The following is a 22,356-nucleotide window of genomic DNA, read 5'->3' on the forward strand; positions in this document are numbered from 1 at the left end:
AGGCACTCACTTCCTTTCAAGAAAATGATTCAGCATACAACAGTACAAACTATGAGATACTTTTTTCTCATGTGAAGCTAAAATCAATTATCCTTTATTTTGTACCTGTTGGTGCTTTTTCTGCCTTCTGGAGCCACTTAAAATAAACTGAATCTGTCTTGGACATAAGGGTTGTTATTTAAAAAAAATAAGCTTTCCATTTTAGCATAGTTTTAGATTTATAGAAAAGTTATTACATAGTACGGAAAGGCATTGCAGTTAGATATAATTGATGAATTCCAAAAAGAAATATTGGCTTATGCTTGTAATCTGATCTGTACCTGGGCATGACTGAGTTATGATTAGGGCCTTGAGTCCCCACCCAGGCCCCACCCCTTGGTGGGTGGGGACTCACAGATAAAAGGCATGGCAAAGAAGAGAGTTGAGGGTCTCTGAGGTTGAAGTTTTGATGTTTGAGTTTGATGCCAAAGACTTAAGCTGGAGCTCTGGGAAGTAAACTCGCAGAAGAAAGAGAAGCCAGCCCCAGGAAGGAAGGAAACTTGAACCCAGAAAAAAGCAAGCCCCAGGAACATAGGAACCCAGGAAGCCTGAACCCTGGCAGACTTCAGCAGCCATCTTGCGCCAAATAGGCTTTGGTGAGGGAAGCAACTTATGCTTTATGGCCTGGTATCTGTAAGCTCCTACCCCAAATAAATACCCTTTATAACGCCCAGCAGATTTCTGGTATTTTGCATCAGCACCTCTTTGGCTGACTAATGCAAAAAGCCTGTGATTTTTTAATACAGCGATTATTCCCATCAGTCTCTCACTTATCTTTATAGCATTAAACACTTCCTGTGTCTTTAATCTCTTTCTACACCACTTTTCCAGTTGGTTCAATTAACCACTTCTTTTTTTTTTTAAAGAATCATTTATTTGTTTATTTTCCCCCTTCCCCTCCACTTCCCCCTGCCCTGCTGTTTTTGCTGTCTGGGTCCATTTGCTGTGTGATCTTCTGTATCTATTTCTCTTTTTGTCTTCTCTTCTCATTTTTTCTCCTCTAGGATTTACTGGGGTCCTGGGGACCTCTGATGTAGAGAGAGGTTCCCTGTCACTTGCACCACCCCAGTTTCTGGTTTCTACTGCATTTCACCTTGGCTCTCTCCTTCATCTCTCTTTTGTTGCATCATCATCTTGCTGTGTGATTCACTTGCGTGGGCACTGGCTCACACGCAGACACTCGGCTCACCACGCCGGCACTGGCTTGCCATGCAGGCAGGCTTTCTCTTCTTCTTCTTCACCAGGAGGCTCCAGGGATCAGACCCAGGTCCTCCCATATGCAGGCAGAGGCCTTATCATTTGAGCCACATCTTCTTCCCATAGTTAACCACTTTTTTTTTTATGCTTTATTTATTTATTTATTTATTTTCCCTCCCCCCCCAACCCTGGTTGTCTGTTCTCTGTGTCCATTTGCTGCGTCTTCTTTGTCTGCTTCTGTTGTTGTCAGCGGCATGGGAATCTGTGTTTCTTTTTGTTGCGTCATCTTGTTGTGTCAGCTCTCTGTGTGGGTGGCGCCATTCCTGGGCAGGCTGCACTTTCTTTAGCGCTGGGCGGCTCTCCTTACGGGGTGCACTCCTTGCACATGGCGCTCCCCCACACCGGGGACACCCCTGCGTGGCAGGGCACTCCTTGCGTGCATCAGCACTGCGCATGGGCGAGCTCCACATGGGTCAAGGAGGCCTGGGGTTTGAACTGCAGACCTCCCATGTGGTAGACAGACGCCCTAACCACTGGGCCAAGTCCGCCACCAGTTAACCCCTTCTTGATAAGCTTCAGTTTATTAATGTCTTTTATAAATAATTCACCCAGACTGAATAGCCAAAAGGTTCCAGGTGTATTCTTCAACCAGAAACAAATAGAGTAGGACTATCAGCTCCCCTGATCTATATACTGTGCTCCTATTACTAAAGCCCAAGTGGGCATTTACTTGTTCACCAGTCATTTTATAATATTGGCTCATCTTTGGATATAACAGATTTCAATGAATTGGAACAATGGGCAAAAATTACGTTGTGATATTGAGAGATAAACTTAAAGCCCTGCATTTAGATAAAAAAAATATATATAAATCTCAAAAAGAATCAAGGTAATGAAAATTAAAATAATAATACTATACCAATTTTCACCAACCAAATTAACAAATATTTAGAAGTGCCAATATTCTTGTGCAGGTGAGGGTGTAGCAGAGGTCAAAATTGATTCAGTCCTTCTGGACAGTAACATGGCAATACGTATCAAGAATCTTTGAAAAAGGTGTTCTTTTTGACCTCTCTTCCAATTAATCCTAAGAAACAATCAGAAATATAAACACAAATTTATATATAAAGATGTTTATCACAGAACTATTTGTAGTGAAAAAAACCCCAAATGTCCAAAATAGAAGAAGAGTTAACTAAATTATTTTAAGTCCAAATAACTTTAATATTATGCCCCTATTAAAATGATGCTGACCAAGAGTTTTAACACAAGAGAAGGTATTGATGGTGTGATATTAAGTGAAAAGGCAGAATAGAAATTACATATGCAGTGTGAACCCAGCTATCTAAAGTATTAGGTTAAATTATATGATAGAATATATATATATATACATGTGTACAGTAGCTAAAAACTGAGAGAATATGAGCAATTTCCTTTGGTTTAACCTTATGCATAAAAACAAGATTGTACAGAAAAAGGTTGGATGCTAATAGTGGTTAACTTTGGATTATAAGTTTGTGGATAGTTGTTATTTGTATTTTTCTATACTTCAGATTTTTCTCTATTTGGTAAGTGCTATTTTATAACCAGGAAAGAGTAATGAATTTTTTTTTTTAAAGGCACAAAAATATTATAGAAGAAACCTAGCTGCCAGATGCTCATATGAAAAGGATCTTGAGGTCAGAATGGCCCAAGTTCCATGGCGTCACAGCAGTGTGCTGTAGAGAAAGAACACAGGCTTCAGAGCCAGGGGACAGGGGTTCCAAACCCAGGACTGCTACTGACCAGCTGTGTGACCTTGGGCAAATTACTTAACCTCTCCAATCCCCAGATTCCTCATCTGCAAAATGGGAATAATATCTACATTGCAGACTTGTTAGAATAAAAAAATTAGGTATCAGGTAGAGTATTTAGCATAATGCCGGGCGCTTAGAAGACAGTGTTCATCTTCCCTCTCCTCCAGGCCACTCTACCCTCCACCATTCACCCTTCAAAACAAGTGAACAATGTGAGATGCTATAAAGAATGAGGCACAAGGTAGCTGCAAAAGATGTCCATCCCATTTGCAGTTACATTCATTGGATGCTGTGGAGCTGGGTTGGGCCCATTTAGAGTGTTTTAATCACCTGATGCTAATTCAGTTTTTATGAGTTCTTATGTTATTTCTAGGGGGACATGAATAAATTGGAGCATTTCCTGGGAAGCTGATTGTGTCAACTGAGGAGTGTGTGCAAAAACTGGGTACATTACTCCTGGAGAAGAAAGGAAAAAAAAAAAACCTTGGGGGGAGAAAAGATTGAGAACAAGTGACAAGTAGAAGGTAAGACCTACAGTGTGAGTTTCAGAGGGAACAGGTTACCAAAAAGCATATTTTGGCTCTGGGTGACCAAGAATTTTCTGACAGTGAGAGGTGACAGTGGCGATGTGCTGTCCCACTGACTAACCATACTCTCCCAGAAGCCAGAGATAAGGGTGAGAGCCCTGGACAGCTTGCGTTTCAGGGGTTCTTAACCAGGACTCTGTGAACTTGAATTGAAATGCAAAAAAAAAAAAAACAAAACACAACATATTCTTGAGGGGACGTGTTGGTGCGGGTGTGATATATTTATCAAATAATATACATTAGAGTGTAGACTTAGTAAGGGGTCCATGGTTTTCACCTGACTGGCAAAGGGGTCCATGGAACAAAAAAGGGTAAGAGCCCCTGGCTGAGAGCGTCTTCCCTCCCCCACCCCCCCTGGATAACTTGCCCCCCTCTTCCCAGCTCAGGTGGGACTCCCCCAGGTAACCTCCCTGACCTCCACCTCTGTGCCCCCAGACCTCGCACGGGCCGCCTCGAGGGCTGTCGGTGGGTCTGTCTCCCCAGCTGGACTGACGTTCCTGGAGGGCCTGGCTGGCCGGGTCACGGCCCTCTCCAGGCCTGGCGGCTGCCTCAGGGCCCAACACTGGGCGCGATGCCCTGGCAGGGTCCAGAGGGAGCCGGGACTCGCTCAGCCCCCAGCCTCTGCTCCTGGGCACCAGCCCCCACAAAGGGATTCGGGGTCCAGAAGCCGCCCTGCAGTCCATCCCGGTACGAGTTGCCCATCTCTCCGCTCCGAATCCCAACCATGTCCCCTTCTTTCTACATCCTCTAGATCAGATGCTGGCAAACATTTTCCGTGAAGGGGCAGATGGTGAAATATTTTAGGCTTTGCCTCTTTCACAACTATGCCACACTGCCCTTGTAGCACAAAAATAGCCACAGCCAGGATGTAAATACAGGTGTGGCTGTGCTCCAATAAAGCCGTATTTACAAGAGCAGGTGGTGGGCTGGATTTGGTCCAAGGGCTGTAGTTTGCCAACCCTTACTCCAGATAATTTTTTATTTGCTCAGGTGACATCTTTGACTCGTCTTCCTGCCAATCTGAGTCTACTATTGACATCTGTCAATAATAGAGTCGTTGTGCGTCCAGCAGGGAAGTTGTAAATAGGAAAGAAGGAATAAAAAGCAATCATTGCAAACCATCAGTATCATTTGATAAAAGAAAAAAACTTTAACGGCAAGAAACAGGACGATCCAAATCTTGGAATCAAGGGCAAAGTCTGCTCCCGTTTGGGGATGCACACTCAGGAATCAGTGACGCCTGTGGTCTGAAACCCTCCCGCTCTCAGGGATTTAGGGTTTGATTTTACTCTGCTTTTTTCTTTTTAGGTCTCCTTCCCGCTATTATTTTTAGGCAATTTTCTGAATCGCATCCAGAATGTTACATTGAACCTTTGTTAAGTTTGAGCTCCTGAACCAATCTGGGATTTTAATAGTTTCCTCCCTGTCGGGAATATTATGACTCTGGATTCTTTCTGTCCCAGCTCAATAGTTTATGTGTGGTTTCGATACATATAACGCACAGAAACAAAAGCTTTTGGTCCTCAAATAAATGAACAGAGAGTGAAAGAGAGCGCACGGGCGCTCTTGGTCCTCAACAATTCTTAGGAACGTAAAGGGAAGCCGAGGCCAAAAACCTGGACGGCGGCTGATCTAAGCCAATCGTGGGTCACGTCCCTGCTGGTGACCAGGGTGGGCAAGCCTGAGTCACTGTGGGCCAGTAGGATGTGAGGAAAGGCCACTGCTGGGGGCTCTAGTGCATTGAGGGAAGAGCTGCAGGAAGCCAGGCTCCTGGGCGAGGGCGGGTGGGGAAGTCTGTGGATGCATTGCCAATGGCAGTCATCACACAACAGGGACCGCCTGAGGCAGGAGCAGGAGGACAGACAGAAGAGCCTGGTCCTTGGCGCCCATTCTCTGTGTTCCCAATCACAGAAGTGTCACATCTCCTTAATAAGCTGACCTGAAATTTCTGTTATTTGCAGCTGAAAGCATCCCTTTTAAATTTCAGTTCTGCCACCCATCTTAAGAACGTTCCCTCTTCATTTTATGGATTTCACAAATTTAAGCAACATAAGCCCCTTGTCTTCATGTAAAGTCAAAGGTAGGAAGGCCTATCTGCAGAGGGCAGAGCCCACTGACCTCCTGCCAGGATGGTATCCACTCACCGGTCAATAACCGCGAATCAGGACCATCCCAACTGGATGACAACCCTGCGAGGGAAGGAACTGCAACCTTTGCTTGGCTTCCCGCTCACCCTACTTCATAGGAGCAAGAATGAATGACGACAGAGGGAAGAGTCTAGAAAGAGTCAGCAGTGGGTATGGCCTGTCGCCCAACTTCACCCTGTTTCCCCCTTAATTCTTCCGCTCACCTGCTTGGTTTTTTTTAAAGGAGATACTGGGGATTGAACTAAGGACCTTGTGCATGGGAAGCAGGAGCTCAACCATTGAGCTACACCTGCTCCCCAAGCTTGATGCTTCTTGAACATGCTCCCACCCCACTCTCCAAGAACCCTGCCTGCCCGTATTCCCACTGGGGAGGTGAGCTGCAAGAGCTGAACGCACACCTCCAGGGGGCACACACTTAAGCAGGGAGGCAGAAGAAGGTAGGGGACCAAGCACTGGATCTTTTTGGAGCTAGACTTGGTTTGGATCCTGCGTCCACTACTTTATAAGTTGTTGCTGGACATCTCTGAGCCTCAGTTTCCTCATCTGCAAGACAGAGAAAGCAGTGAAGTCACGGAATTGTCTCCAGGATTTAATCTAACTGTACTTTAAGCAGCTGGCTCAGGGCAGATGTTCAGTACAACAAACATCTAATGGGACTCTAATTTGTCACTGATGTGTCCCTGTGCCTGGGCTCAGCCTGGCCCACAGTTGGTGCACAGTGAATGTCTGTGAGTGAAAGGAGGCCTTAATGAGCTCATAGAGCAGTGAGCATAGCTGGAGAAAGCTCACAGGCTGCCCTACTGTGATCCATGGTAAAGGATGGGCCGCCGCAGGGTCGCAGGGTCGAGGGGGCCTGTCCTGGGGGAAGGGAAGGAGAACTTCCTGGAGTGGATGGGGTCGGGCTGGGTGGGGGGGAGGCTTGAGGAATGTATGAAAATTAGTCAGGGAAAGACAGGGGGGTGAGGTCCCCGACAAGGGCCAGGGTGGGGGGCAGGAGGAAACCCACGTAGGGTGAGTGAGCCCTGAGAGGCAGGGCCGCCCTGGGGCGAAGGCCCTGCTGGACGTCCTCTGAGGGGACAGCGACGGGGAGTGAGCCGAGCCTGAGGCCCCGGGCGGCTCCCAAAGCGCAGCCCGCTCCACCCTGTCAGAAGAGCCTACATCTCTTAGCCCTTCCCAGGCCTGGGCCCTCCTCGGCCGCCCGTACCTCAGCTCATTCAGTTCTCTCTTTTTTTTTTTTTATTGATTTAGTAAAAATATTACATTAAAAATATATGAGGTCCCATTCAACCCTACCACCCCCACCGCACCCCTCCCTCCCAACAACACTCACTCCCATCATCATGACACATCCATTGCATTCAGTTCTCTTGACAGCCCGAAGCAGTCAGCACTAGGATTGGGCCCCCTTCTCAGATGGAGAAACCGAGGCACGCGCGCTGGGTGCCCCTCCTCCGCCGAGGCCCCGCGTCCTGGGAGGGAGGCTCCGTTTCGCCCGCCGCCGTCACCCGCCGCCTCTCACGGTGGCCTGGGGTGATTGTCACGTGCCTCCACCTCCTCACCGGGACCCTGAGAGAGGCCCCCTGGTGGGTGCCTGCGCGCAGGGCCAGCAGGGCAGGGGCGAGAGGCCCCCGGGTCTCCCGGCCGCGCGCCCGGCGCGGGCCCCACGGGGCCCTGGGGGGCAGCTTACCCGCTTCTCGCCCGCCAGGCCGCTCGCGTTCAGGCCGCAGGCCAGGTCGGGCCGGGGGAAGGCGTGGGACCAGCCGTCCTGCGTGCAGTTCCGAAAGACGGCGCCTGCGGGAGCCCAGCAGCCTCGGGTGAGCGCGGAGACGGGGGCCCTGCGGGCGTCCAGCCCCCCACACTGCCGTCCTGGGGCGGCCCCCCCAGCCCCCCGGCACAAGGGCCCTCAGGGCCACCCAACCCGCCCCCCTCGGCCCGTCCCCGCCCGCGCCTCCCCCTCTCCCCCTCCCCGGCCAACTGGGGCTCGGTCAGGGCCACTCAGGGCCACCCCTGCACCCCCCTCCACCTAAGAGGAGGGAGAGGACAGGCTGGCCCCCGCCCAGGAACGTGTTTTGAAAAGGGGTCCTGGAAGCCCAGTGCCCTTGGCAGGAGCAAAGGAATGCATCCCAGAGGAGCTTCCCGCCCGACGCAAGCGGAAACACCCGGGAGCAGAATCCAGGCTGCGGCGCGTCCGCCCGTGGGACCTTCACCCGGGGGAGCCCAGGGAATTACTTTGTGTTTTTTTCCTTCCTGCACAGGGAGGGGCCCCGAACCTCCCTTGGAATTACTGGGCATTCGTCCCTGAGAAGGGTTTGGGGTGGGGGAAGGGGCCCTGGCGCCCGTGGGAAGCCACCCAGGGGCCTTCCCTCCTGAGGGGCCGAGGGTCACGGGGTCCCTGCGGAGGGAAGGGGGCGCTGGAGGTTCTGGAACTGAGGCTGCCCGGGTCCTAGCCCTGCTCTGGGGCCTGGCGACGACGATTCGCAGCAGCCCTGGAACCTGCGAGGAGGGAAGCTTCTCGCAGGGTGGACCCCAGGGGTGAGACGGTCCTTCCCCCGCCCACCCAGGGGGCCTGTGTGGCCCGGCACCGGCCCCGACCCCGCGGCCACAGCGACCCCACGTGGCGGCACCTGGACACCGCAGCAGAGGAAGGCGTGAGACCGCGCATTCCTTCCCGCTGCTCGGAGGACCCGCGGGGGTGCGGGGTGGGAGGGGTCCTGGGCAGGTCGAGGCGGAAGGGTCGAGGCGGAAGGAGTCCTGAGAGGGGGCCGGGGGGCTTGCAGCTGGTGGGGTGGGCGGGGGCCTCAAGCTCGGGACCTGGCGGGGAGGTGGCTGGGGGGCGCGCCGGGCCCTCCTGTGGGAGGGCGGGGGTCGCGGCGTGGCCTCTGGGGAGGCCGCAAAGGAAGGGCCGGGGCGGGGGGGAGAGCTTCGTCCTCCTGAGGTGGGCCTTGGGCTGGAGGCCAGGCTCCCTGGCCTTGCTGCTGACGCGGCTGGAGCAGTCTCCTGGGTCCTGGGCTCCACGCACTCCGGAAACGCCCTGAGGGACCTTGGCAGGGCTGGACGGGGGAGAGGTCAGGGCAGTGTGTGTGTGTGTGTGTGTGTGTGTGTGTGTGTGTGTAGGTGTGTGTAGGTGTGTGTGTGTGTGTGCGCGCGCGCACGCGCACGTCAGCTGGGGGCGGGGAGGTGATGGGGAGGAGAGGAAGGACTGGGAAGCAGACGAGGAGGAAAGGGACAAGGGAAGGAATTTCCACTTTACTTCCAAGCACGGACAGGCACGACTTCCTCTCCCCGTTGTACGATGAGGAAACCGGGGTTCAGGGGCCTCGGGGCCGCCTGGCCTGCATTTGCCAGTGTCCCTGGCAGGTGGGTCTGGCCGAGGGAAGGTGGGCAGACGTGGTGTGGCTCGGCCGGCCCCTCCAGACGCCCCCGGGTGCTCCCCTGGGTCCGTCCCTTTCGGCAGGCTTCCTGGAAGCCGCTGCTGGGAGGCGCTACCAGCCCCTCGGGGCTTTCCGGGGCTCGCGGGTGAAGGCTTGTCACGGGTGGGCGAGCTCTGTGACAGCAGCAGGCGCTACCCGCCAGGGGGAGGAGGAGCAGGGCCGAAACTCCCCACTGGTCCACTTGGCCACAGTGGGGCTGCGGTGGGGAGGGGTCAAGTGAGGCTGAGGGACAGTGGGCTGGAGCAAGGCGTTCCCAGATCTCCGTGTGTGCGCGCACGTGTACTGGGGAACCCAGGTTCCTCTCCCCGGCCGCGCGCTCCGTGGTCTCCGCTCCTTGCCTGGCTTGGGAAGCCTGGCGGGTTTTGTTACATAATCTCTCCTACGGGCTATTCTTGTTAAAGGCCTGATCCGGCAGCTTTTCCTGCCCTGCGTGAGAGGGGTGAGGGGCAGCAGGGCCAGGGCAGGTTTTAGGTTGTAGATGACCCCACCGAGGGCAGCAGCGAAAGGCCATGAACCTGCCCTGCCCCCCCACAGGGTCGCCCCGACACTGGGCTGGGACCCAAGTCCACCAATGCCAGAAACCAGTTTCTCCACCTACTGGCTGTGCCACCTTAGGCAAACTCACAAACCTCTCTTGATCCCAGTTACTGCCACTCTTCACTGGGTCAAAGGGGAGAATAAGTCCATGAGTTACATGAGTTTTGTGAGATTAAATAATTCTGTGTCTCTAAAAACTCCTGGCAGGTAGTTGGCCTGAGTTCCCCTCATTTTTCCCTGTCTTAGACCACCTCCCCACCTCTCTGCCTGGAATTAAGAAAATCCTGGTAAACTGCCAGCTTCCCCCAGTTAGCGACACCCCAGGAGCCCGCGGCTCCCGGGGAGGAGGCAGTTTGTCAGCAGTGCCTGGTAGAGTGGGCCCCAGGAGGTAAGCTTTCTGGAGGGCCAGGCTGTTTGGGAGATCAGCACTGCCAGGGGCAGGGGAGGGAGGGCAGACACGGTGACCTGGAACAAGGGCCCTGGTGGCTAAGGGGGCAGAGAGATGAAGGCAGGCAGGCAGGAGGGGAGCCCCTGAGAAGGCAGCAGAGAGAAGCAGGCCTGGCCCCCAGCCTCACCCCCCTGCCTCCCCACCGGCTTGTCTGGGACCCCCCAGCCAGGCTCCCACTCCTCACCATGACCTACCCCCATCCTTCCAGCCCCTACTTGTCCCCAGGGAAGTTTCCTTGGCCTCAGGCTCCAGGCCAAGGCCCCACCCAGGGGGCATCCCAGAGCTCCTCAGCCAGGCCCCTGGGCTGAGGGGTTACCGTTTCTGCCCGTGAGCATCTGGAGAAATCGCGGGCACTCCACTTCCACCGTCTGTCCCAGCACAGAGGAGGGCCAGCAGCTCATGTTGTCCCACAGCCCCTCACAGCCTGCCAAGGGGAGCCACAGCGTCAGGCAGGGATGGGGCCAGGAAAGAGCACTGCCCGCCGCCCTGCCACCAGCACCTGTCCCCATGCCCCTCCCCGCCAGCAGCCACCTGCCCCTGCTTTCTCTAGGGCTCGGTGCTTTCCACAGTTCTCGTGGGACCCTGACTCCTCGAGGTCAGGAACCAGGGGTGTCTAACGGACCTTGTCAGCCACAGGGCCCTGGGCTCTGCCAGCTGCAGAGGAAGTGCTCAGCGTTGCAGACGTAAATGAAGGACTGAAGAAGGCGCACACAGATCTCATTAGGCCGTTAAATGACTGACAGCCCTGGTCCTCCATCCTGGCTGCACAGCACATCGTGGGGAGGGTTAAAATCCACGCCGTCCAAAGGAACGAAGCCCTGACACCTGTGACGGCCCTTGAAGACACTGTGGTGAGGGAAATAGCCAGACACGAAAGGACAACGATTGTATGGTCTCACTGACATGAGAGAACTAGAATATTTAAATTCTAGAGACAGAAGGATTACAGGGGCCGGGGGTGGGAAGGGGGCTTCGTGCCTAGAAGGCTCAGAGTTCCTGTGTGGGGTCGGAAGGTTTTGGTCGTGGATGGTGGTGACGGCAGCACGACACCGTGGGTGTGGTCAGCACCGCCGGACGTGCACTTGGAAGGGGCTAAATGGGACTCTTATGTCGCAGATATGTCACTCCAGTTTTAGAAAGATAGAAGAAAGGAAGAAGCAAGAACTATTTGTACATAACGCGGTCCTCCACCAGGGACTCTGCTGTAATTGATCTTGGGGGCACGCTGACGTGGTACCTGTTAAATCTTTCAAGGTGATTCTAACATGAAGACCGGCGAGAACCCTCGGAGTCGCCGTCTCAAACCTGAGCTCACATCAGTCCCCAGAGGGCTGGCTAAAACCCGGGGGGGCGGCCCCTCACCTGGGGGGCCTGGGCCAGGGCCTGACAATTTGCTTTTCTAAGGAGTTCCCAGGGGCTGCTGCTGTTGCAGCTCTGGAGACGTGGCTTTGAGAGCCATTGCGCTGGGCACTGGGGGCGGCTACCCCACGGTCACAGCTGTGTTTGTAGTAGGAGCACTTTGGAGGACGTTGCTCTCCACCCCGCGGTGTTCCCTAAAGGAGAACCCAATCTCAGTGCGATGAGAAGATGCACTGACCAGGAACAACGAGGGTACACGTGTCCTTACAGACACCGAGTTTTGAGGCTGATTTTATGCTTTCCTCTTTGATTTGGCTGCTAGGAAGCTTAGAGCCAAATGTGTCTCATTTTTAGTAACTGAAAGACTATATATATATATACCCTCTTCAAAAAGCAATCCTTTAACAGAACCACCCATCAGTTCTTCTAAACTTGATCCCAGGGAAGGAACCCAACAAAATTGTTTCTTGTGACAGGCTTCTGGGAACCCATCTTGGGGACATCATAGGGAAGCAGGTTTGTAGGGGGTAGGAAGAGAGCTGAAGTCCATATGGGCTGTGTGGGAGAGCTGTGTGTTTCTTCATAAATAACCTGGGCTGTGAGTAAGCTAAATGTATTAATTCAAGCTTACCTGAAATGTGGATGGTATGTGTTAATTCAGGTTTACCTGGGGAGTATGTGTTAATTCAAGACCTATCTGAGTATCACTTGAAACTCTAAGAAACTAACAAAAAGTCCTTTTGCATATTAACACAGTTTGATTCCCCACTCCTACATTCTCTGTATAACAGATACACAAAGATCTTATTCAGGGCTCTGGTTTTTGAACAGGAGTACCTGAGCCTGGCCAGTCATTAATAAATTTTCCTTCCCAAGAATATTACTGAGTCCTGGCCTTCCATACATAATCATTGAATCTCTCTGCTTCCACTACATTTCCTGGGGGCTCGTCCAGGATCGCAATGAAGGCCAGAGATGGGAGCACTTCGCTGCCCCTTTCGGATATCTCTGAGGAAGCCAGGAGGGCTCAGGTGAACCCCAAATCTGGGCACCCCTGGACTCCTTTCAGTCCAACAAAAGGATCTGGGCTCTGCTGGAGTCCTCCTGGGAACAATCAGATACACTGAAAGTCTAAAAGGAAATTCCACACACCAAACAGGTAAGATCCCCTGGGGGGCGTAGTGTCAGGAAAATCTAACTTTAAATGTTAGGAGAGAGCCTGGTCAGCTCCCAAAAAGAAGACCCCAGTAACTCTAAAAATTTGGGGGAAGCCACATTTTCCAGGTTTGAAAGAAAAGGAAAAATGCCTGATATTTAAGTTTAACTAACTGCAAGTTGGCATCTGGTTCTCCCTTCACTAAGATCATGAAGGTTTGATTATAGCAGAAAAGGACATTGATGGGTTTAAGTCCTAATGCAACCTGAAAAATTAGTCTGGATTTGAAAAATTTTGGTTACAAAAAAGTGTATTGGTTCTTGTAATAAATCTTGCTCTAAATATGAGTTAAACAGTGAAAAGGTTTAGCCAGAAATAAGTCTTTGATTCAGTGCTGGGTTGTACATGAACTTGTTTTGTCAACAGCAAGGGTAGGCAAAAAAGTCCTATTAAAAGTTTAGCGTTAGAAGTTTCCCTAGCTAAGGCTGCAATAATTAACAAGCTGTAGCTCAAAAATGGCCATACCGGAAAAATGAAAATTATGAGTCAAATTGATGGGCTTTGTGTTTCTGTCTGGGTTTATTCAATGCCAGTGTATATTTTCTTGCCTCCAGATAGTAGTATTAAATTGTGTGAACTAGTGAACTTGGTTAAGCTGGAGCCCCTCCCTTGCCATTGGCAAAGAAGTGAATAATTAATAGTTTATAAAGCAAACTGTGAAGCCCGAACATGCACGTGCTCTGCTCTCTTGCTCTAAACCCGTACCTGCCCTTTGTATGCTGCTCTTGCCATTTGCTGGGGCTCAAGAATTCTCCATGTCCATGTCTGCACCATGCACCCAGGCTTATTAAATCTGGCCCTAGTCAGGATGGCTGGGTCATAGAACAGTGGCTCAAATCATGGCCCTGCCAAAACAGAGGTCTCACCGGGAGAGCGCCGGACCCTGCAAAGCGTCTTCAAGCCATTTTAGCAGCCATTGTCCTGGGACTTGCCTGCCATTGCCTTCCCTGTCCCCTCCCCTGGGGGGGGTGCATGGCAGTGGCAGAGAGCCTAGGGTTTACCCTCCCACCAGGTCCATGCCTTTGCAAGCTCCATTCCTATCTGACCACACCCAGCTACCTGGGCAAATGAAGTAGGAAGGCACTGGGCAGAGCCAAAATGAATGCAGTGGAAGTTCCTTTCCCCAGGGTGGTCACAGGCCAGGGTACCATAATTTACCTTTACCCCTGTTTTACCTTTCTACTTTTTGCTACTAAATTTCTCTTTGCAGGTTTGTGTCAGAATGCTTTAAAATGTTTTTAAAACTGTGAAAATAAAATGCCTCTGTCTAAGAAGGAAGCTATTGCCTCAGGCCCCAAATCCTGTTAGCTAGAACAATTAACCTCTAATCACTTAATGACCTTTTAGTGCCTGGTTTAACTGGGAAACTATCAAACAATAAAGTCATAAAACTAAAACTGCTAAGGAAAAAAACCACAATTTGGCTTTTCTAGATTAGGGGTTTGCAGTTTCTCCCTACTGTGGCTTTTTAAAATTAATGGCTTAGAACCAAAATGTTTCCAATGCTATGATACAATTTTTTGTTTTAGACTTGCAGTAACCATACACAAAGGCAAACTCAGTTTATAATTACCATCACGATAGTTGAAGTCTAGGGGTAGGTGAAATTAGTTATACAATTTTAATGTGAATTTAATTTAGTCAGCCTGTCTCCCAAGTCTAAAACTGCCCCGGAAATGCAAAGGAATAAAGTTCTTTTGTTTTAATCTGTGCTTAATCTTGTGGTAAACTTTAAAATCTATTTAACTTTGTCTGTTTGCTTATGCCTGGAAAATCAAATTTAGAGTTCACCTGTTATAAATCAGATGACAGTAAAAGTTAACCTGGAAATGAATCTTTGAATGCCAATACTGTCTTGCTAGTAAATTTAATGCATAACTCATGAGTGAAATTTATTTAATTGCTTAGAAAGGCAGAAAAACTGCATGGAATTTTTACTAGTACAATTGTTTTAATTGCATAATTAATAAAGGTACCCAAATTAATTTTAAGAAAAAACTTTCTAGAAACTAAAAATTAAAATCATTGTATAAGTACCTCAATATATATATAAAAATTTATAACTGAAATTATTACAGCAGAATAAATGTAGCCTACATTTCAGCTATTTTAATAGTAATCTTAAACTAATTTACCTTTGTTTATGGCTACTTCAAGTTTATCTAGTGCTTACAATAATAAGAGTAATTATAACTTAAACTTATCTTTATTTTATGGTTATTGTATAACTAATTTCACCTACCCCTAGACTTCAACTATCGTGATGGTAATTATAAACTGAGTTTGCCTTTGTGTATGGTTACTGCAAGTCTAAAACAAAAAATTGTATCATAGCATTGGAAACATTTTGGTTATAAGCCATTAATTTAAAAAAGCCACAATGGGGAGAAACCGCAAACCCTTAATCTGGAAAAGCCAGCAAAAAAGAGCCTTCAGGAAAATCTTTCAAATATTATTTTACAGTTAATCTGGTTTTATGGGAAAAAAATTCTTTGTTTAAACAATAACAATTTCAACTTATTTGGCTTACGTGTTGTCTCTCTGGTCTATAAAATACCAGGTTAATAAATTAGCATTGCATGTACTTTATCTTTAAAATAATAAAGGCTTTAATTCATGTTTAATGAAATTAAGTTTAAAAAAAGTAAATCTCCCCTCTCCTAAATGCATAAAGTAAAATCCATTGGTTGCCAATTATAATCTAAGGCAAATTAACCAGTCTATATAATTGTATTTAAGTATAAAAAATTTGTAAAAGCATCTTCCAAATTAAAGTATTTAAATAGCTAATTCTAAAAAGCCATTATTAATTAAAATCTAAATTGATATTAATGGCCAAAAATAAAATAAATTTGAAACAATAAACCCTGTCTGAAAGTTACCTCAATGTGCATATTCAAGTGGTGGCAGTAAAAAGTTACCTTGATTCCAATGGAAATCTTCAGTTTTCATTTTAAAAATAAAAAAGTTATTTTTCCTTCTACTGCTAAAATAAAATACCTGTGTAATTAACGTCTTCATGGTAGAAATGTAAAAATAAAAAGCAAAGTACTGAAAGTTCATTTAATATATAGTACATTGCATTAAAAATGTTTTAAAAATGTATAAAAATCAAGAGATAAACTTCGACATAGTCAAAATCTCTTGTGCATTCAAACCAGGTGTCCAACACATACAAGGTGCTTCTGCATGTGAGTTATTAGCTCGTTTGGTCACTGACCCTTAAAGCAATAAAAGTATCTGCTACATCTCTGGTCATGTTCCGGAAGTAGATGGAAACTACTTTGCAGTTTTGAGCTCCTGCAGCAGCCAGCAGTGGCTAAGTACAGCTAAATATACAAAGATATCGTCTTCAGACTGGCACTGTTTCATAGTGCTAAAGAGTGCCATGCACCATGCTGGTAAGATCTACTCCCTAGTTTCTCTTTAGGGTTTGTGGTGCAACTTTTGTGAAAAACATACGAAGTGGAGCAATAAATACCAGAATATTTTAAGTAGAACTTAAACACAATTGGCACTATAGCTTGCTCCCATGGAAAAATAACCTGTATAGTATTGCAAATCTGAAGCTTCAAGCTAGTAATTGCAGCTCAAAAAAAAAACGTGTACATTGAGTAACACATTAATTAGTATTAAGTACTGTACCTATATCCTATTCTAGATATATGTCTGATAACTATGGTAATGCTTCTAATCATATGTAAAAATCATATACAGAAAAACATTGAACATATTAAAGGTCCTGATCAACTACATTTTCTGAAGTTAATAAACATATCTATAAAATAAAAAAGTGACCACCTTGCCTGAAAGCAATGGGGCCAACAACACTTTTAATTAAAAAGCCAGCAAATTAACTTAGGGGCAACCTCTCACATTCTTCTCTCCACACTAGGTGAAGGATGTGCTTGAGCCCAGGGCCACCAGTGGCTTACAGGTAGTTGGTTAATTAATACCAGGCTCAATTACTAAAAAACCCCGAGACGCAAATAAAGGTATATCAAACTCTCAACCCAGGTTTCTCTCTTACCCCTTATTCCAGCCCTTGTACTGGTACTTAAAGTTCCACAGTGTACAACAATAACCCAGGGTAAACAAACTAGGGCAGCTGGCTTAGGGTTCACCCTGGAAACTGATGGGCGGCTTGTTAAAAATGCTCAGATATACCTGTTGGGAGCAGTGCAGTAAAAAGTCCTCCATGAACTTCAGCAAAGCACTCATCTGGGGAGGAATGCCCTAACCAGCTTAGCCAATTGGGTTTAAAAAAAAAAAGCCTGATAAAAATAGTCCAAAAAATTACCAAAATTGCTCAATTAAAGCCAAAATATAAAACATTTACTCTGTAGTTCTGATCACTCCCACAGCTATTAAAGCTAAAGACTATCCAGCTTGATTTACTAATCCTGATTAAAATCAACTACCCAAGAGTGCCAGTTCACCAGAAACACCTGACAAAACACATGAGTGCCAGTCATTGGACAGACTGGGATGCGTCTTCAAAAAAACAAAGCTAAGGGCCTTACCATTGGCTATTTCAATTTCTCTCTGGGGTTAACCAACAGCATAAAATAACTTACTATATATTATATACTGTTCCCCAACAACTTTAGAAAGGTGCCACCTTTGCAAGCACCTAAACTTTTCTAAATCTGTGATCCAATATCCTCTTAGAAAAACCATGTATTCTCAAAATTCTAATTAAGTTTGTTTCTTCCAGAATGGGCATCTTGTTGGCCATATGAAAACTTCATCCAGCTTCATACAGAATGCCAGATCCATCTTCCTCCAATCACGATAAAATAACAAAGTTTTTATACCTTGTCAGGTAAGGACTACAGGCCATGGCCAGCAGGAAGTAGCTACAGAAAAAAGATCATCTCCCATCAGCACCCCTTTAAGATTAAAGGTGTAAACTCTCTAAAGGGAAAATAAAGCAAGCCAATAAGATAAAAAATTCATCAGCGGATCTGGAACCTGGTAAAAAGTCCACGTCAACATCAGTAAGCCCCAAGATGGCTGTTGGAAATCCCCCACCCCCAAGATTCTGCTATCCAAAACAAAAACTTGTTCTGGAAACAAGGAAAAGCCCTGGATATTACCCTAGAACTTTATCTTTAAGCCCTCACTGGGGAATTAATAGGTGGGGTAATCAATCAAAACAACAAACAGCCATCTACTTCATAACTCCAACATTAGTGATGCCAAAGCTTAACAAGTTAAGGTTGTATCAAAGGGGGGAATGATATGGGCCTGGGGTGGGGGGGCTGTGTGTTTCTTCATAAATAACCTGGGCTGTGTGTGTAAGCTAAACGTGTTAATTCAAGCTTACCTGGAATGTGGAAAGCATGTGTTAATTCAGGCTTAACTGGAGAGTATGTGTTAATTCAAGACCTATCTGATCCTAAGATAGGACTTGAAACTCTAAGAAACTAACAAAAAGTCCTTTTGCATATAAACACAGCTTGATTCCTCACTCCTACATCCTCTATATAAAAGAAACCCAAAGATTCTATTCGGGGCTCAGGTTTTTGAAGAGAAGTTCCCGAGCCTGGCCAGTCAATAATAAATTTTCCTTCCCAAGAATGTTACTGAGTCCTGGCCTTCCATATATGATCACTGAATCTCTTTGCTTCCACAACAAAGTGGCAGCCAGAAGTGAGCAGCAATCACCCCCATCCAGTTTGGGGAAACTTAGTGTAGACCCCCCAACCCACAATAACTCAGTCAGACAGACTGGGCTCCAACTCTTTCTCATCCACACTAACCCCACTAGTAACCCCTCAGCTCCTCTGGGGGTACAAATGAAGTCCTCAAAAGGCTGTCGCAAGCATGAGATGGAAGTGCACATGTGAAGCTTGGCACACGGTGGGTGCTGGTGATGGTAGCATGTACTTTCTAAGCCCTGGCTGGACCTCAGGACAAAAGATGAGCAGACCTGCTTCCAACTCAATTGACCTGGAACGGGGCATATTTAAAACTTCCCAGGTCTGGGAGGGTCCAAGATGGTGCCAGAGTAGCTCAGGCAGGCGCAGCTCTCTTGCAAAATAGGGGAGAAGGCAGAGAGGTAGTCTGAGGGAGTTGCTTCGGGACCCTTTCAAAACAGGAAGGTGCCACATGCATTATCCAGGAGGGACTGGGGACACAGAGATGGAGAGGCCAAAGGGAAAACCCTGACGTGATAACCCTGAGGCTGGGAACGCTGCCCACTCCCCACCCCAAGGTGAAAAGCCTCTGGAAAACCTGGTGCCTGAGAGGCCAACAGAGAGGAGGACAGATTCTTTCCAGGGAAGAGGGAGAGTGCGGCAGAAGGCTGGCTGGTTTCTCTTCAGTGAATGTAAGTAACATAAACTGCTAGCTCAAGAGGTAATAGTGGAAATTGAAGGATTCCTCTCTGGAGGAGGGTTTGCCGAGGAACACCCTTTGCCGCCCCGCTGGGAATGTAGAGGAAGACACTGGACTCTCCTGACCCTCTCCCAGGCACACTAGACCTGGTCAGGCCCCGTTAGTGGCTCTCTGCCACAGTTTTGGCTACTTAAACAGGGCAATATTGAAATTTTAGAAAAAATTAAATTAAAAATCAAAGAAAAACTGTGAAATAAAACCAGTAAGCAAGAGAGAGAAATTGATCAACAGAGAAAATCATCAACATACTCAGAGGCCTAGGTCTCAGCAAAAGATAACAACCCACACCAAGAAACGGGAAGATATGGCCCAGTCAAAGGAACAAGCCAAGAATCTAGGTGAGACTCAGGATTTAAGACAACTAATAAATGTTGAACCAAAAAACCTCCTTAATCAATTTAAGGAGATAAAGGGAAATAGGACTAAAGAGATAAAGGATATTAAAGTGACATTGTGTGAGCATTAAGAACAACTGGAAAGCCTACAAAAAAAGAAACAGAACTTATGGGAATGAAAGAAACAATGGATGAGATAAAAAATACATTGGCAGGGTGTGAATGTGGCTCAAGCAGTTGAATGCCTGCTTTCCACATGGGAGGTCCTGGTTTTGGTACCTGGTGCCTCCTAAAATAAAAAACAAAACAAGCAAACAAATGAAAACAACCAAATCAGGGGAGTCAATGTGTCTCAGTGGTTGAGCACCAGCTTCCCTCATATGAGGTCCAAGTTTCAATCCCCAGCCCCAGTACCTCAAAAAACCAATAAAAACAAACAAACAAAAAGCATTAGAGGCATATAACAGCAGTTTTGAAATGTTAGATGAATTAATAAGTGAATTCGAAGAGAAGGACATTTGAAATTGAAAAGATATGAGAAGAGACGGAGAAAACAATGCAAATAATTGAACAGGGTCTCAGGAACTGAATGACAAGACAAAATGCACAAACATACATTTTATAGGTGTCCCAGAAGAAATGAATGGAAAAGGGGAAGAAAGAATATTTGAGGAAATACTGACTGAAAAATTTCCAACCTTTATGAAAGACATGAATATCGATACTCAAGAAGGAAAATGTAGTCCAAACAGAATGAATGCTAATAGAACTACTCCAAGACATCTACTCTTCAGATTCTCAAAGGCGAAAGATAAAGCAAGGATTTTGAAAGCAGCAAGAGAAAATCTATGTATTACTCATAAGGGAGACTTAATAAGGCTAAGTTCCAATCTCTCTTCAGAAACCATAAAGAAAGATGCAGTAGTTCAATATTTTTAGGGTAGTGAAAAAGGAAAACTACGAGCCGGCAAAACTGTCTTTCAGAAATAAAGGTGAGTTTAAAGTCTTTACAGACAAACAAAAACTGACAGAGTATTTTACCAAGAGACCAAATCTTCAAGAGATATTAAAGGGTGTGTTATAAGCTGATAGGAAAAGACTAGGGAGAGAGCCCTGGGAAGACTGTGGAAATAAAGAACTTAAGAAAAATTGAAAGGGTTAAAAGATAGACAATAGTAAGATATGACAACAGAAAGCCAAGGGATAGAATGGGTGAAGTAATGCCTTCGTGTGCTAGCAGTAGCACTGAATGTTAATGGATTGAACTCCCCAATTAAAAGACATCAACTGATAGAATGGATAAAAAAACATAAGTCATCTATTTGTTGTCTACAAGAGACTCAACTTAGATGTAAGGAGACAATCAGGCTGAAAGTGAAAAGTTGGAGAAAGATATTCCATGCTAATAGCAATCAAGTAAGAGCAGGTGTAGTGATACTAATTTTCGATAAAATAGATCTTAAATGCAAAACTGTTATGAGATGAAATAAGTCACTATATATTAAAAAAAGAGACAATTGACCATGAAGAGATAACAATAATAAATATTTATGCACCTAACATAGATGCCCGAAAAACACATGAGGCACACACTGGCAAAACTGAATAAAGAAATGAACATCTGTAGACTTCAACACTACACTCTCAGCATTAGATAGACTATCTGGACAGAGGATAAATGAAGAAACAGGGAGCTTGAATAATATGATAAATGAATTAGACCTGATAGACATTTATAGAGCATTACACCCCAAAACAGCAGGACATACATTCATCTCAAGTGCTCCTAGATCTTTTCTCCAGGATAGACCATATGTTGGGACACTGGGACATAAGTCAGATCTCAATAAATTTAAAAATATTGAAATTATGTAAAACATTTTTTTTCTGATCATAATGGAATCAAGTTGGAAATTAATAACAGGTGGATTTTCCCTTTTTTAAACATCCACAAACATATGGAGATTAAACACTACAACTTAAATAATCAGTGGGTTAAAGAAGAAATTACAAGAAAAATCAGTAAATACCTCAAGACAAATGAAAATGAGAACACAACGTACCGAAATTTATAGGATACAGCAAAGGCAGTGCTGACAGGGAAATTTATAGCCCTCAATGCTTGTATTGACAAAGAAGAGAGAGCTAAAATCAAAGACCTAACTGTATACCTGGAGGAATTAAAAAAAGAACAGCAAACCTATCCCAAGGCAATCATAAAGAAAGAGATAATGGGAAGCAGATGTGGGTCAAGCAATTAGGCTCCTGTCTACCATACAGGAGGTCCAAGGTTTGATGCCCAGGGCCTCCGGTAAAGGAAGGCTGGTCCATGTGGCAAGCTGGCCCATGTGGAGTGCTGGCCTGCATAGAGAACTGCCCCATGCAGGAGTGCTGCCCTGTGCAGGAACGCTGGCCCATGCAGAGAGCTGGCACAGCAAGATGACACAGCAAAAAGAGACACAGAGAAGAGATAATAAGAGATGCAGCAGATCAGGGAGCTGAGGTGGCAGAAGAGAACAATTGCCTCTCTCTTACTCCGCAAGGTCCCAGTATCAGTTCCCAGAGTGGCCTAATGAGAATACAAGCAGACAGAGAAGCAGAGAAGAATACACAGTGAATGGACACAGAGAGCAGACAACGGGGGGCAGGGGGGAATGGGGAGAAATAAATCTTTTTAAGAAAAGCTGAAATAATGAAATAACAGATTAGAGCAGAAATAAATGGAGAAAGATAAAGAGAATATCAACAGAACCAAGAGTTGGTTCTTTGAGAAGATCAACAAAATCTATAAACCCTTAGCTAGAGTAACAAAGAAAAAAAGAGATGTGAACTAAAAAGTCAGAATGAGAAAGGTAACATTAC

General features: G+C 46.6%; 1 protein-coding gene and 1 long non-coding RNA gene across 4 annotated transcripts in view; one reads left to right on the forward strand and one right to left on the reverse strand.

The window, feature by feature from the left end:
* The window catches only part of SCTR (secretin receptor), a 75,222-nt gene that overhangs the window by 19,880 nt on the left and 32,986 nt on the right, over positions 1-22,356 (reverse strand). For both annotated transcript variants that reach the window (XM_058301116.2, XM_058301115.2), the window contains exons 3-4: positions 10,499-10,606; positions 7,454-7,557 (exon numbers count right to left, since the gene is read on the reverse strand). In XM_058301116.2, coding sequence (XP_058157099.1) covers positions 7,454-7,557; positions 10,499-10,606 — 212 coding nt within the window. The remainder of the gene's footprint in view (positions 1-7,453; positions 7,558-10,498; positions 10,607-22,356) is intronic.
* Positions 7,493-14,035, forward strand: LOC131279233 (uncharacterized). 2 transcript variants are annotated; one of them, XR_009186623.1, is made up of 2 exons: positions 7,493-7,580; positions 9,981-14,035. It is a non-coding gene; the product is annotated as an uncharacterized lncRNA (long non-coding RNA). The 2 variants fall into 2 exon arrangements; XR_009186624.1 differs by lacking the exon at positions 7,493-7,580 and adding an exon at positions 8,602-9,123.

This window comes from Dasypus novemcinctus, chromosome 7 (genome assembly GCF_030445035.2).
Source record: "Dasypus novemcinctus isolate mDasNov1 chromosome 7, mDasNov1.1.hap2, whole genome shotgun sequence".
In the NCBI taxonomy this organism is placed as follows: Eukaryota; Metazoa; Chordata; class Mammalia; order Cingulata; family Dasypodidae; genus Dasypus; species Dasypus novemcinctus.